The sequence below is a fragment of the Oncorhynchus masou genome, chromosome 29, assembly GCF_036934945.1.
Source record: "Oncorhynchus masou masou isolate Uvic2021 chromosome 29, UVic_Omas_1.1, whole genome shotgun sequence".
In the NCBI taxonomy this organism is placed as follows: domain Eukaryota; kingdom Metazoa; phylum Chordata; class Actinopteri; order Salmoniformes; family Salmonidae; genus Oncorhynchus; species Oncorhynchus masou.
In genome coordinates this window covers 20,409,171-20,426,032 of record NC_088240.1, presented here as the reverse complement: position 1 = coordinate 20,426,032, position 16,862 = coordinate 20,409,171, and the positions used below count along the sequence as shown (strand labels likewise).

Below are 16,862 nucleotides of genomic sequence, written 5' to 3'. Positions count from 1 at the left end.
TAATACTTTGCCACACAGAGAAGCACACTGGCACATAGTGCCCTAGAAGGTGCTACACGTTGCTCAGCTAAAAGAATTCACTTTTGGCTGTTGTCATGTTGAGAAATTGGTTCCAGAGACTAAGTGCTGTCTTTGTCAAGTCAGCGGTGTTCCACTGATCCTCTGAAGGGATAGCCTTAGTTTGAAGAGAGAGCTGAGAACCACTGTACAGAAATATATTAAGAGAAAGATCATGACTGTCAACAGAGGCTGATGGTGAACAAATAAATCCTGGCTTCACCATAAAGCTGACCCCCACAGTCACACTCACATGACTGAGACCACCCAACACAATTTCAGTTCAACAATAATAAAACAACAACCCACCTTTTCCTGTCGATCTGTGCTTTCCAGAATCCTTGGGACATCCCTACCTTAAGCCCTCACCTCCATCCTAACCATTACCTAACACAAACCTTAACCATTTCAAATGTCAACTTCAATGGGGTATGGACGTCCCAAACCTTTTTCTGTCCTCTCTGTATGCTGATCATCAATCACAGTACAGTAGTTTGAAGAAATTGCATTTGATGCCCTTTTCTTTCACAAATACTTCTTAAAACACAATTTTTAGAAATCCCAAAATATATACTGAACAAAAGTTGCTCCTGTGTAATGATAATGCTGTTTAATCAGCTTCTTGATATGCCACATCTGGATTATCCTGGCAAATGCTCATTAACAGGGATGTAAACATTTGAGAGAAATATGCTTCTTGTGCGTATGGAAAATATCTGGGATCTTGTATGAAACATGGGATCAATACTTTACATGTTGCGTTTATATTTTTGTTCAGTATATTTTAGAACAGTAACAAATGTGACCAATTACGCCACATATACTCAAAATACCTTTTGTATAAATATTCTCATATAAAACAATGATCTGGTTTAAGTTAATAGGATACAATTTGTATCAACGAGGAGAGGCATTCTCTTGTTCACTAAAGTATGTGGTGGTCAGGTTACCTTGGCAACACAAGTCCAGTGTTTTGGACTGCTGTGTGAGAGGTGTCATTGCCTAACTATTTATTATATTCACTCAGTGATAGTGACAACTTGCAATGGATTCTTAGCCAGGAGCTAGAGTTTAGAAATACCTTGTCCACAGACTGAAGTTACAGTTGTCTGTCTGTCTGGATGGTTACACCAGACGTCTTCTCTTGTAACAATACCCTCTTTAACTAAAATACTCTTACTCATAATGAAAATGACAAAGGGACAAATAAATTAACACATTCATACGTAAAATAAAATATATATTTAAAAAACTGTTAAAACGAACAGTGCACCTGCACTAGTTTGAATATCCTCAAGAACCATCTTGATATGATTTCAATGGCCAGAATGTTTTTTGGAGGACAAAGAAAAATTATTTAAAAAAGGAAAAGAAAATCAATATCGCAATCTTCCATGCTGTGAAGTAAGTTTTTGGTCTCTCCCCAGAGAGGAACTAGCTCCTGTATGTAAGAGTAAACAATAATCTGGGGTTTTCACATGAACTTTATCAGGCCTTTAACAGTTGGAGTTCCTGCGTTTCACTTCTCTAAAGGGGAAATTCATTAAATCTTTCAACCATGATATCAAATTCACCTCCTGTTTTAACAATTCTCTGATGAGAAATGACAGGGATGAAATGAAATCAGTGTAGCTTGGACTTATGTATCTGCTTTGTCTTTAAGTTTAAATGTTTGGAAGTGTAATTTTATGACGACAAACTATACCCTAGATTTGGAATCCCAGAATTCACCCTGTTTTGACACTTTCCCTAACTCTGAAGCACCCTGAAACACTTGAGCCCTCCTTACCCTATGATATGATTTCCAAAAATAAAATAAAAATCATAAATAAATCTATGAAAAGTGCCATTAAAAAATATGAAAAGCTATAGAAATAATTTAAAATATATTACAAAATAAATAAATTAAAGCAACACATCCCATTCAGAATCTCCGGAATCCTGACCTTAAGTGCTGAAGGAGTTCTCATAACACACAACAGTAATGAACGAGCAGGGCAGTGAAAAAAAACCAATAAGGTTGAAAAAAATAATATTTGATGGAAAAAGATAAAGCATCTTCCCCTGCATCGTAGATGTTTTGGGGAGACTATAGAGTTGAGCACCCCACTTATTTCCTCTGCTACAGTAGAGCCAGTACTCAGTAGCCAGCCTGGGACTTCTCAGCCAGGATGGCTGCAGCCAGCTGCTGGGCGTCCATCACATGGGGGTTCCTCACCATCACCACCCTCACTAGCTCTGGGGGGAAGATGTTACACAGGTTGACAAACACATTCTCCCTCACGTTCTGGTATCTGCCCAGGGCAGGGGGCTCCTGGTGCTGGGGGGCCGTAGAGTGGTGGGTAAGAGGTGGAAGATGGGAGGAGGAAAGGGATTGAGGATGGGGAGAGTGTGTCCCCCTGGGCCAGGGTGAGTGCCAGGGTTGTTTGCGGCCCTCAGGCAGGGACTGGAAAGTGAAAGGCTCGTAGCAGGCCTGGGGGAGATGCTTGTAGTGGAGGTCCCATCTGGCCAGTCGCTGCTCCTGTCCTGGCCCAGGGTAGATCCTCCTTGGGTGGACAGGGGATTGCTTGTAGAGGCTGTTGTTGTCCTGCCAGGTGGAGCCCCCCAGGTTATGCCCCAGAGGAGAGCTGTGAGAGTGGGAGTGGGGGCTTGAGGTCTGGGATAGAGGTTGGGGGGGGTAGTTCCCAGAACAGCCAGAGTGGCTCCCCACAGACGGTTGCTGAATATGGGGAGGAAGGTAGGAGAGCTGGGCCTTGAAGTGGTGGAGGGAGGAGGGAGGATCCTCCAGGCTGCTCTGAGCTAGAGGGTAGCCATGGTGGGAGCCTCCATGGGGGTGCTGGGTCAAACCAGGGGGTGGGTGGTTGGGGTGATGTGGGTAGCAGCTAGGGCAGTGATGGTGGTGGTGATGGGGGTGGGGATAGTGGCACTTGAGGCTGTCATCCAGCAGGGGATCAGGGGAGAAGGAGTCTGAGCTCACGCTGCCCTCGCTGCTGCAGTCAGACACCATTGAGCCCGTCCGTAGGTCAGCTGGGAACAGCCGATCGGGGCTCCGCGGCACTACCAGGCTTAGGCTGGAGTAAGCCCCCATCAGGGAGTGGTAGCTTAGCTCCGGGGATTCACAGGTGGAGTATGACTTTGAGTGACCAAGCCCCGACAGCCCTGGAGCTTTGGAGGAGGTGTTCCCAAAGTCCTGAAGAGAGAAGCCGTGGCTGGAAGGAGGTCCCCCAGGAGCAGAAGCCAGGAGGCTGCTGCTGCTGCTACTGCTGCTGCTACTCCCTCTGCGGGCCTCTGCTTTAGTCCTCCTGCCCAGACGCTCTTCCAGGAGGTCGTTGTAGGAGGGTGCGCAAAGGCTGGGGTCCGACTGTCTCCTTGAGGGAGCTTGGTGGGGGTCTGGGATCCCGTCTACCCTGGAGCTGCTGGACATGCTGTGACTCTTCACCATCAGAGCCTCGCCCACCATTTTGGAGGAAGAGGTAGAGGATGAAGAGGAGTTCTTGGCACGCAGCTCGTCGGCCACAGCGCGTTGGGGCTGACTGCCTCTCTCAGGGTGGAAGAACTTACACTTTTGGCCGTAAGTGCACTTCTTCCCTAAGGAGAGAATACAGGATGGTTAACTCTCAATTTTGAGACAAACCAAAAGAGGCTGAATGAATGATGCATAAGAGAGAATGGCTAGGTGTTACCATAGGGACATTGCTGCTTCCTGTGTTCTGGGATAACTGGTCTCTTCCTCAGGAAGTTCTCCAGACTGGGACCATGGCGACCCAGAGGATCATCAGGAGGCATGAACCTGGACACAACCACATACCAGACACACCATCAGATATCCACAGATCAATCCCCTTGGAAAAACAACTCCAGATACGAATAGTGATAGGCTCTTTGTCCACTGTGTTGGTGGGACTTCCATACTTGTCATTGACGAACGTATACATGAGCAACCGCTCATCAATGAACTTCTTCCACTCTGGCTTCTCATTGGCCAGGTCCCGGTAGTTGTCGTTAGAGACGATTATGCCGTCGGACTCGTAGGCCAGCTTGACGATGAAGCGGTCGTCGTAGCAGACCACCCGGCGGCCCTGGACCCGACGAGAGGGAGTGAACACAAGGATCTTGTCTTTCTCCAGATGCCGCAATATCTCCTGGTCTAGAGAGAGAAGAGAGAGAGAGAGGTATGCATTATGTAACGCAATTGCAGAGGCCAAATTGAGCACCGTAACACATCGCCATGCGCCTTTCAAATGTTGTAATAATGCGGAGGGCTCTGTATAGCTCCATATTTCTCCACATTCACATGATTGGTTGACGGTAGGTGGGGGTCCTGTATAGATACAAACTCACTTCCTTGACACTAAGGTAACCTTCCTAAATGTCTACCGACCCGTAGCACTCACGTCTGTAGCCATGAAATGCTTTGAAAGGCTGGTCATGGCTCATTACAACACCATTATCCCAGAAACCCTCGACCCACTCCAATTTGTATACCACCCCAACAGATCCACAGATGATGCAATCTCTATTGCACTCCACACTGACCTTTCCCAGCTGGACAAAAGGAACACCTATGTGTGAATTGGTTTTATTGACTACAGCTCAGCGTTCATCACCATAGTGCCCTCAAAGCTCATCACTAAGCTAAGCACCCTGGGACAAAACACTTCCCTCTGCAACTGGATCCTGGACTTCCTGATGGGCCGCCCCTAGGTGGTATTGGTAAGTAACAACACATCCTCCACGCTGATCCTCAACACAGGGGCACCTCAGGGGTGTGTGATCAGTCCCCTCCTGTACTCCCTGTTCACTCATGACTGCACGGCCAGGCACAACTCCAAAACCATTATTAAGTTTGCCGATGACACAACAGTGATAGGCCTGATCACCAACAATGATGAGACAGCCTATAGGGAGGAGGTCAGAGACCTGACCGTGTGGTGCAAGGACAACAACCTCTCCCTCAACATGATCAAGACAAAGGAGATGATTGTGGACTACAGGAAAAGGAGGACCGAGCACGTCCCCATTCTCATCGACGGGGCTGTAGTGGAGTGGAACAGGTTAAGAACTTCAAGTTCCTCGGTGTCCACATCACAAACTAACATGGTCCAAGCACACCAAGTCAGTCGTGAAGAGGGCACTACAAAACCTATTCCCCCTCAGGAGACTGAAAATGATTTGGCATGGTTCCTCAGAACCTCAAAAGGTTTTACAGCTGCACCATTGAGATCATCCTGACGGGTTGCATCACTGCCTATTATGGCAACTGCTCGGCCTCCGACCGCAAGGCCCAGTACATCACTCGGGCCAAGCTTCCTGCCATCCAGGACCTCTAAACCAGGCGGTGTCAGAGGAAGGCCCTAAAAATGATCAAAGACTCCATTCACCCTAGTCATAGACTGTTCTTTCTGCTACCGCACAGCAAGCTGTACTGGAGCGCCAAGTCTAGGTCCAAGAGGCTTCTAAACAGCTTCTACCCTCAAGCCATAACACTCCTGAACAGGTAATCAAATGGATACCCAGACTATTTGCATTGCCCCACCCTCGCTGCTGCTACTCACGCATGCTGCTGCTACTCTCTCTCTGTTATTATCAATGCATAGCCACTTTAATAACACTACCTACATGTACATAATTACCTCAGTTACATTGACGCATTGATTCTGTACCGGTACTATAAAGCCACACTATTGTTATTTACTGCTGCTCTTTAATTATTTGCTATTCTTATCTCATACTTTTTTAGGTATTTTTTTAAATCTGCATTGTTGGTTAAGGGCATTTATGTAAGCATTTCAGCGCATGTGACAAATAACATTTGATTTGATTTGATTCCTTCACAACAGCTCTGCGCTGCTCTACAAAGCGCAAGAAGTGTGAATGCCCTGACTTCTGCAGAGGCCATATCACTGTAAATGATGCAAGGCCAATAAAGATGTCAGTTTGACCATGCAGCACATTTAATGGTGAGATGTCACATGGTTAGCTCTGACAAATTAGCTCTGACAAATTGAAAACCCTAGTCATTGGCGACTCCATTACTCTCAGTATTAGACCTGCAGTTAAGAATCGATCAGCGATCGTACGCTGTTTACCAGGTGGCAGGGCTACCTACGTTAAGGCTAGTCTGAAGATGGTGCTGGCTAAGGCTAAAACTGGCGAGTGTAGAGAGTATAGGGATATTGTTATCCACGTTGGCACGAACAATGTTAGGATGAAACAGTCAGAGGTCACCAAGCGCAACATACCTTCAGCGTGTAAATCAGCTAGAAAGATGTGTCGGCATCGAGTAATTGTCTCTGGCCCCCTCCCAGTTAGGGGGAATGATGAGCTCGACAGCAGAGTCTCACAACTCAATCACTGGTTGAAAACTGATTTCTGCCCCTCCCAAAAGATAGAATTTGTAGATAATTGTCCCTCTTTCTGGGACTCACACACAAACAGGACCAAGCCTGGCCTACTGAGGAGTGATGGTCTCCATCCTAGCTGGAGGGGTGCTCTCATCTTATGTATGAACATAGGCAGGGCTCCAACTCATTTAACTCCACAATGAGATAGGGTGCAGGCCAGGCACCAGGCTGTTAGCCAGCCTGCCAGCTTAGTGGAGTCTGCCACTAGCACAGTCAGTGTAGTCAGCCCAGCTATCCCCATTGAGACCATGTCTGTGCCTCAATTTAGGTTGGGCAAAACTAAACATGGCAGTGTTTTGCTCTAGCAATCTCACTGGAATAAAGACCTCCTCCATTCCTGTCATTATTGAAGGAGATTGTGATACAGTATCTCACATCTCAAAATAGTTCATGTTAATGTTTGATCCCTCACTTCCAAGGCAGTTATAGTCAATGAACTCATCACTGATCATAGTCTTGATGTATTTGGCCTGACTGAAACATGGCATAAGCCTGGTGAATTTACTGTATTAAATGAGGCCTCTCCTCCAGGTTACACTATTGACCATATCCTCTGCGCTTCCCGCAAAAGCGGGTGTGTTGCTAACATTTACGATAGCAAATTTCACTTCCCCCCCATAAAATGACCTTATTCAGCATTCTTACCTGAATTCCTTTCGGACCTTGTAGTCATGGCAGATAATATTATGTTTTTTGGTGACTTTAATATTCACATGGAAAAGTCCACAGGCGCACTCCAAAAGGCTTTCATCATCATCGACTCAGTGGATTTTGTCCAACATGTCTCTGGACCTACTCACTGCCACAGTCATACTCTGGACCTAGTTTTGTCCCATGGAATAAATGTTGATCTTAATGTTTTTCCTCATAATCCTGGACTATCGGACCACCATTTATTACTTTTGCAATCACAACAAATAATCTGCTCAGACCCCAACCAAGGGTCATCAAAAGCCGTGCTATAAATTCTCGAACAACTCAATGATTCCTAAATTCCCTCCCAGACTCCCTCCACCTACCCAAAAACGTCAGAGTACAACAAGTTTACCTTGTGTAATACCCTAGATGCAGTCGCACCACAAAAAACCAAAAACATTTGTCATAAGAAACTAGCTCCCTGGTATACAGAAAATATCAGAGCCCTGAAGCAAGCTTCCAGAAAATTGGAATGGAAATGGCACTACACCAAACTGGAAGTCTTCCGATTATCTTGGAAAAACAGTACCGTGCAGTATCGAAGAGCCCTCACTGCAGCTCGATCATCCTATTTTTCCAAATTAATTGAGGAGAATAGCAACAATTCAACATTTATTTTTGATACTGTCGCAAAGCTAACTAAAAATCAGCTTTCCCCAAGCAAGGATGGCTTTCAGTTCAGCAGTGATAAATTCATGAACTTTTTTGAGGAAAAGATCATGATCATTAGAAAGCAAATTACGGACTCCTCTTTAAATATGCGTATTTCTCCAAAGCTCAGTTGTCCTGAGTCTGCGCAACACTGCCAGGGCCTAGGATCAAGGGAGACACTCAAGTTTTTAATACTATATCTCTTGACACATTGACTAAAATAATCATGGCCTCTAAACCTTCAAGCTGCATACTGGACCCTATTCCAGCTAACCTACTGAAAGAGCTGCTTCCTGTGCTTGGCCCTCCAATGTTAAACATAATAAACGCCTCCATATCCACCAGATGTGTACCAAACTCACTAAAAGTGCCAGTAATATAAACCTCTCTTGAAAAATCCAAACCTTGACCCAGAAAATATAAAAAACTATCGACCTATATCGAATCTCTCATTCCTCTCAAAATGTTTTGAAAAAAATGTTGCACAGCAATTCACTGCCTTCCTGAAGGCAAACCATGTATATGAAACACTTCAGTCTAGTTTTAGACCCCTTCATAGCACTGAGTCGGCACTAGTGATGGTGGTAAATGACCTTTTAATGGCATCAGATCAAGGCTCTGCATCTGTCCTCGTGCTCCTGGACCTTAGTGCTGCTTTTGATATCATCGGTCACCACGTTCTTTTGTAGAGATTGGAAACCCAAATTGGTCTACACAGACATGTTCTGGCCTGGTTTAGATCATATCTGTCATGAAAGATATCAGTTTTTCTCTGTGGATGGTTTGTCCTCTGACAATTCAACTGTAAATTCCGGTGTTCCTCAAGGTTCCGTTTTAGGACCACTATTGTTTTCACTATATATTTTTACCTCTTGGTAATGTCATTCAGAAACATAATGTTAACTTTCATTCCTATGCGGACGATGCACAGCTGTACATTTCATGGCGAAGCCACAACATTTCCCTCCCTGGAAGACTGTGTTTCAGACATAAGGAAGTGGATGGTGGCAAATGTTTTACTTTTAAACTTGGAGAAAACAAAGATGCTAGTTCTAGGTCCCAAGAAACAAAAATATATTCTGTTGTATCTGACAACTAATCTTGATGGTTGTACAGTTGTCTCAAATAAAAGGACCTCAGCGTTACTCTGGACCCTGATCTCTCTTTTGATGAACATATCAAGACTGTTTCAAGAACAGCTTTTTTCCATCTACATAATATTACAAAAATCTGAAACTTTCTGTCCAAAAATGATGCAGAAAAATTAGTCCATGCTTTTGTCACTTCTAGATTAGACAAATGCAATGCTCTACTTTCCGTCTACCTGGATAAAGCACTAAAAATACTTCAGTTAGTGCTAAACAACACTCCTTCCGTGGCCTCCAACTTCTCTTAAATGCTCGTATAACAAAATGCATGCTCTTCAACCGATCTCTGCCCGCACCCACCCACCCGACCAGCATCACTACTCTGGACGGTTCTAACTTAGAATATGTGGACAACTACAAATACCTAGGTGTCTGGCTAGACTGTAAACTCTCCTTCCAGACTCACATTAAGCATCTCCAATCCAAAGTTAAATCTAGAATCGGCTTTCTATTTCACAACAAAGCCTCCTTCACTCATGCTGCCAAACACACCCTCGTAAAACTGAATATCCTACCGATCCCTGACTTCGGCGATGTCATTTACAAAATAACCTCCAATATTCTACTCAGCAAATTGGATGCAGTCTATCACAGAACCATCCGTTTTGTCACCAAAGCCCCATATACTACCCACCACTGCAACCTGTATGCTCTCGTTGGCTGGTCCTCGCTACATATTCGTCGCCAAATCCACTGGCTCCAGGTCATCTATAGGTCCTTGCTAGGTAAAGCTCCGCCTTTCTCAGCTCACTGGTCACCATAGCAACTCCCACCCGTAGCATGCGTTCCAGCAGGTATATTTCACTGGTCATCCCCAAAGCCAACATCTCCTTTGGCTGCCTTTCCTTTCAGTTTTCTGCTGCCAATGACTGGAACAAATTGCAAAAATCACTGAAGTTGGAGACTTATATCTCCCTCACTAACTTTAAGCGCAGCTGTCAGAGCAGCTTACTGATCGCTGCAGCTGTTCACAGCCCATCTGTAAATAGCCCATCCAACCAACCACCTACCTCATCCCCATATTTGTTTTTATTTTTCTACTCTTTTGCACACCAGTATTTCTACTTGCACATCCTCATCTGCACATATCACTCGAGTGTAAATTGCTAAATTGTAATTACTTCGCCACTATCGGCCTATTTATTGCCTTAGCTCCTTACTTAATTTACACACACTGTATACAGATTTTTCTATTTTTATTGACTGTACATTTGTTTATCCCATGTCTAACTCTGTGTTGTTGACTATTGTCGCACTGCTTTGCTTTATCTTGGCCAGGTCGCAGTTGTAAATGGTAACTTCTTCTCAACTGACCTACCTGGTTAAATAAATACATTTAAAAAAATAAAACACGGCTGCTAGAATCTTGACCAGAACTAAAAAATTTGATCATATTACTCCAGTGTTAGCCTCTCTACACTGGTTTCCTGTTAAGGCTTGGGCTGATTTCAAGGTTGTACTGCTAACCTACAAAGCATTACATGGGCTTGCTCCTACCAATCTTTCCAATTTGGTCCTGCCGTATATACCTACACGTACGCTACGGTCACAAGATGCAGGCCTCCTTATTGTCCCTAGAATTTCTAAGCAAACAGCTGGAGGCATTGCTTTCTCCTGTAGAGCTCCATTTTTATGGAATGTTCTGCCTATCCATGTGAGAGACGCAGACTCAGTCTCAACCTTTAGGTCTTTATTGAAGACTCATCTCTTCAGTAGGTTCTATGATTGAGTGTAGTCTGGCCCAGGGGTGTGAAGGTGAACGGAAAGGCACTGGAGCAACGAACCTCCCTTGCTGTCTCTACCTAGCCGGTTCCCCTCTCTCCACTGGGATTTTCTGCCTCTAACGCTATTACAGGGGCTGGATTATTTCTCCTGTCTTATCTGGTGTCCTTTGTCAATTTAAGTATGCTCCCTCTAACTCTCTCTCTTTCTCTTTCTCTTTCTCTCTTTTCTCAATTTTCTCTCTTCTCTCGGAGGACCTGAGCCCTAGGACCATGCCTCAGGACTACCTAGCCTGATGACTTCTTGCTGTCCCCAGTCCACCCCAGTCCACCTGCTGCTGCTCCAATTTCAACTGTTCTGCCTGCAGCTATGGAACCCTGACCTGTTCACTGGATGTGCTACCTTGTCCTTGACCTGCTGTTTTCGACTCTCTCTCTCTACGGAAGCTGCTGTCTCTAACTCTGAATGATCGGCTATGAAAAGCCAACTGACATTTACCCCTGAGGTGCTGACCTGTTGCACCATCTATGACCACTGTGATTATTATTATTTGACCCTGCTGGTCATATATGAACGTTTGAACATCTTGGCCATGTACTCTTATCATCTCCACCCGGCACAGCCAGAAGAGGACTGGCCACCCCTCAGAGCCTGGTTCCTCTCTAGGTTTCTTCCTGGGTTCCTTCCTTTCTAGGGAGTTTTTCCTAGCCACAGTGCTTCTACATCTGCATTGCTTGCTGTTTGGGGTTTTAGGCTGGGTTTCTGTATAGCACTTACGACATCGGCTGATGTAAAAAGGGCTTTATAAATACATTTGATTGATTGATTGAACTTATACAGTATAATATAAACTAGGAACTTAGGTGCAGAAATCGTCTATGGCTTCAGACTTTTACTCTGGTGAGACATGTAAAAACCAATTAATTAAGATGGCAACAACAGAGAGGGCTGCCTCACTTCTAGTCCTTTGCAGTACACTCGCAATAACATCTGCTAACCATGTGTATGTGACCAATAACATTTATTTTGATTTTATTTGTATTCATGAACAAACCCACCCAGCGTTTGTTTGTGATTCTTTTCTGATGAAACATTTAAATGTCAAGTAGCCCAACACCAGGGCTCAGCTTGTGCCTATAGAGAATGTAAAAGTACACAATTTCCACCTATATGAAAATAATAAATGATATCGGTAAAATGTTAGACAAGTCTATAACAGTCTAAAGTGGCTTCAGGTTTGTCCTTGAATTTGTGTGCATCCCTCGCCTTTGCAACCATGAAAAACACTTTAAAATTGACATATAGTTACACATCATATATGTCTGTGTTTATATTGAACTTTTATCAATGATAAAACATAATGCAAGTCCCTTATACTGCAGAAATGTATGTTTATGCCTTGAAACAAAGTATCATTGGTGTTACTCAATTTCAATTAAGGGAAATCATTCATCTTATCCTCCATTTTTTGTCCTCTCCAGTGAACATCAGTTCTTGGTCCGTATCTCTAAGGCCATGCAAGCCACTGTATTAAGTCATGTTGTCCCTTTGAGAGGACATTCTGGGATGTACAATTATATCACGTGTGGTGGTATGACCTTGACAACTTTATCTTCCTGGTAGAAGAAAATGGCTGTCGTCAGAATCAGCACATTTTTTGGAAATTTGAAAAGAAGTGTGTAATTAATAATTATCACTTTTGTCAGTTTGATATTCAAATTACTTCTAGCGAGTGAATATCCCAGGAATAGTTAAAACCTTTTGTGACTAGGGGGCAGTATTTTCATTTTTCAAAAAATAACATTCCCGTAGTAAACGGGATATTTTGTCAGGACAAGATGCTAGAATATGTATATAATTGACAGCTTAGGATAGAAAACACTCTAAAGTTTCCAAAACTGTAAAAATATTGTCTGTGAGTATAACAGAACTGATATTGCAGGCAAAAGCCTGAGAAAAATCCAATCCGGAAGTGCCTCATGTTTTGAAAGCGCTGCGTTCCAATGCGTCCCTATTGAGCAGTGAATGGGCTATCAACCAGATTACTCCGTATTCCCCAAGGTGTCTACAGCATTGTGAGGTAGCCATTATTCCAATCAGTCCTACTGGAAAACCAATTGTCCCGGTGGATATATTATCGAATAGATATTTGAAAAACACCTTGAGGATTGATTAAAAACAACTTTTGCCATGTTTCTGTCGATATTATGGAGCCAATTTGGAATATTTTTCGGCATTTTCGTGACTGCAATTTCCGGTCGATTTCTCAGCCAAACGTGAAGAACAAACGGAGCTATTTCACCTGGGAGTCTCGTGAGTGAAAACATCCGAAGCTCATCAAAGGCTACTCCGGGGCGGCAGGGTAACCTAGTGGTTAGAGCGTTGGACTAGTAACTGAAAGGTTGCAAGTTCAAATCCCCGAGCTGACAAGGTACAAATCTGTCGTTCTGCTCCTGAACAGGCAGTTAACCCACTGTTCCTAAGCCATCATTGAAAATAAGAATTTGTTATTAACTGACTTGCCTAGTAAAATAAAGGTTAAAAAAACCAATTTAAGTTGATTGTATTTCTGCTTTCCGTGACCAAGTTACCTGCTGCTAGCTGGACAAAATGCTATGCTAGGCTATTGATAAACTTACACAAATGCTTGTCTAGCTTTGGCTATAAAGCATATTTTGAAAATCTGAGATGACAGGGTGATTAACAAAAGGCTAAGCTGTGTCTCAATATATTTCACTTGTGATGTTCATGAATAGGAATATTTTCTAGGAATATTTATGTCCGTTGCGTTATGATAATTAGTGTCAGTCGATGATTCCGCTCCCTCATGCGGGATGGGGAGTCACTAGAGGTTAAATGAGTTGGCAGGACTGTGTAATAATGGTTTCACATTAAATAAGAGCTAAGTAAGAGCTTATTAAGAAATGCCTTCTATAGTGGACACCCAGATGCCACAATGATGTTTTTCACCTACTGTGCCCATTGACTGTAATGTACCATTGTGGCCAAAAGATTTGAGAATGACACAAATATTAATTTCCACAAAGTTTGCTGCTTCAGTGTCTTTAGATATTTTTTGTCAGATGTTACTATAGAATACTGAAGTATAATTACAAGCATTTCATATGTGTCAAAGGCTTTTATTGACAATTACATTAAGTTGATGCAAAGAGTCAATATTTGCAGTGTTCACCCTTCTTTTTCAAGACCTCTGCAATCCGCCCTGGCATGCTGTCAATTAACTTCTGGGCCACATCCTGACTGATGGCAGCCCATTCTTCCATAATCAATGCTTGGAGTTTGTCAGAATTTGTGGAGTTTTGTTTGTCCACCCGCCTCTTGAGGATTGACCACAAGTTCTCAATGGGATTAAGGTCTGGGGAGTTTTCTGGCCATGGGCCCACAATATTGATGTTTTGTTCCCCGAGCCACGTTGTTATCACTTTTGCCTTATGGCAAGGTGCTCCATCATGCTGGAAAATACATTGTTCATCACCAAACTGTTCCTGGATGGTTGGGAGAAGTTGCCCTCAGAGGATGTGTTGGTACCATTCTTTATTCATGGCTATGTTCTTAGGCAAAATTGTGAGTGAGCCCACTCCCTTGGCGGAGAAGCAACCCCACACATGAATGGTCTCAGGATGCTTTACTGTTGGCATGACACAGGACTGATGGTAGCGCTCACCTGGTCTTCTCCGGACAAGCTTTTTTCCGAATGCCCCACACAATTTCATCAGAGGGATTCATCAGAGAAAATGTGAGGCAGATGCACTCACACCTGCCTGCTGCCATTCCTGAGCAAGCTCTATACTGGTGGTGCCCAAATCCCGCAGCTGAATCAACTTTAGGAAATGGTCCTCACGCTTGCTGGACTTTCTTGGGTCCCGCAGCTGAATCAACTTTAGGAAATGGTCCTCACGCTTGCTGGACTTTCTTGGGCACCATGAAGCCTTCTATACAACAAATGAACCACTCTCCTTGAAGTTCTTGATGATCCGATAAATGGTTGATATAGATGCAATCTTACTTCAGCAATATCCTTGCCTGTGAAGCCCTTTTTGCGCAAAGCAATTATTGCGGCATGGGTTTGCTTGCAGGTAGCCAGGGTTGACAGAGGAAGAACAATGATTCCAAGCACCACCCTCCTTTTGAAGCTTCTAGTCTGTTATTCGAACTCAATCAGCATGAAGAGTGATCTCCAACCTTGTCCTCGTCAACACTCACACCTGTGTTAACGAGAGAATCACTGACATGATGTCAGCTGATCCTTTTGTGACAGGGCTGAAATGCAGTGGAAATGTTTTTGTGGGATTCAGTTTATTTGCATGGCAAAGAGGGACTTTGCAATTAATTGCAATTCATCTGATCACTCTTAATAACATTCTGGAGTATATGCAAATTGCCATCATACAAACTGAGGCAGCAGACTTTGTGAAAATTAATATTTATGTTATTCTCAAAACATTTTTCGCCCTTACTGTACATGTTTTCATAATTAAATCCTAATGACCACAGAGGACATTTTTGCTCTTACCATGAAATATAAATAACTAAATAATTTTGCCTAAACATATTTTTGGTGACATGTTTTTTTCTAAAACATTTTTTGGGGGGTCTCAGGAGGATAGATGACGTTTTTTTAAGGGTTAATGTCCTGAGATTTGAGCATCCTCAATTACCTAAAATGTGTTATTGGTGTTACTGTCCTTTGACAGTAAAGGGAAGACACAAACGTTGGGAGAAAGAGGTGATTTAAAACAGGAGTGAGGGTGGAGTTTAATCAAAATAAGGTGGGGGTTTGGAGAGTTATGGAATGTTGGGGGTGCACGTGGAAATGCTGGTTAACCTGTGATGAGGGTGTCCGGTCTGGACTGTTCCTTTCTCCAGGCGGGCACAAACACAGTGATGTCACGGTGACCGCGCTCAAGGAACCAATCAACAGCCAGCTGGATGCCGTGACAGGAGAACACTTCCTTATTCCCGTGGCTGTGGAAAAACATACACAAATCCATGGTCATGAAATTCTTGGCGTCTTCGTTTATTTCTATAATACTACAGAATAAAGATTAGAAGAACTAGTGGATAAGGTTTTTCAGAGTGAAAAGGAACCTGAGTAAAGTGTTTCTGAATGCAGCAGCAGTTTGTGTTGACTCACCTCATGGCTACATTACTCCCATCCACCACCACAGGCCTGATGTTCTCCTTGTCATCCAAAATCAGCTGGGAGGAGCAGTCCAGCCTGCAGGAGTCCAGAGAGGAGGAGGATAAGGAGGAGGAGGAGGGCGAGTGGGAGGTGGCTGACCCCCCAGCCTGATCCATTTCTGACTTGGTGCCCAGTTTGACCAGTTCTCCCAGTATGTCATTGATGAGGGCGTCGGGCCCTAGCTTACGCACAACCAGCAGAACCAGCTCCTCAGAATAGCCCAGCTTCAGGGCAAACTCCATCTTGGAGCGATACACTGTGAAGGGGTTGGTGGAGTGTTTTGGGTCTCTAGAATGGGGGCTCTGTGCCGGGCCCTGCCCAGCAGGGTGACAGGGGTGTGGGTGGGTGGTCTGAGCGTCAGAACCAGAGCCATGTTGCACCCCTCGTTCATCCTCGCTGTCCGACGCAGCACTCTCTTCAGAGGAGTTACTACAACTACTACTACTGCTGATGCTGCTACTACTGACACTGCTATGGGTGCCTCCTACCTCCGTCTCGTCCCCCTCCAAGGCTCCTGAGTGGGTGCCAACTGTGGCACTCAAGCTGGCCTGGCGGTCGCTGCCTTCCACGTGGAGGTAGTCCAAATCCAGCCCCAGGTTGAGGATGTGGCCTGTTTCATCCTCCAGATGGTCCTTCAGGCCCATTAAGCCGTCTCATACATCCAGTATCTAACACCGGACCACTGACCCCGGACGACCCCAATGTCACTGCTGCTGATAGGCTGCTCTCTGACCAATCCTGAGACAGAAGCCTTGGGGAGAAGGAAGTGCATTGGTCAGACTGGTTTCCTCCTGTAAATCTGGGGAATTTTCAATACTTTTCTATCTGAACCTTTCGTAATGTTACAATTAACCCCCAAGTCATTTGACTCCTATTTCCTAACTTGTTGAGATACTTTATAACAGCCAGAGTAAATCACTGGGCCCAGCCCTCCCTTAAATCACTGAGCCCAGCCCTCCCCATGCTGCAGGTGGTAGGTAA

At 44.3% G+C, this 16,862-nt stretch overlaps 1 protein-coding gene across 1 annotated transcript; it reads right to left on the bottom strand.

The window, feature by feature from the left end:
* Nucleotides 1-1,909: 1,909 nt before the first annotated feature.
* LOC135521126 (probable ribonuclease ZC3H12C) lies at nucleotides 1,910-16,556 on the bottom strand. Its single transcript, XM_064947061.1, has 5 exons — nucleotides 15,834-16,556; nucleotides 15,525-15,664; nucleotides 3,970-4,204; nucleotides 3,741-3,847; nucleotides 1,910-3,645 (listed from the first exon to the last, which is right to left on the bottom strand). Exons 1-5 carry the CDS (start codon nucleotides 16,523-16,525, stop codon nucleotides 2,198-2,200), a joined length of 2,622 nt encoding a protein of 873 aa, XP_064803133.1. The 5' UTR covers nucleotides 16,526-16,556; the 3' UTR covers nucleotides 1,910-2,197.
* Nucleotides 16,557-16,862: the final 306 nt, after the last annotated feature.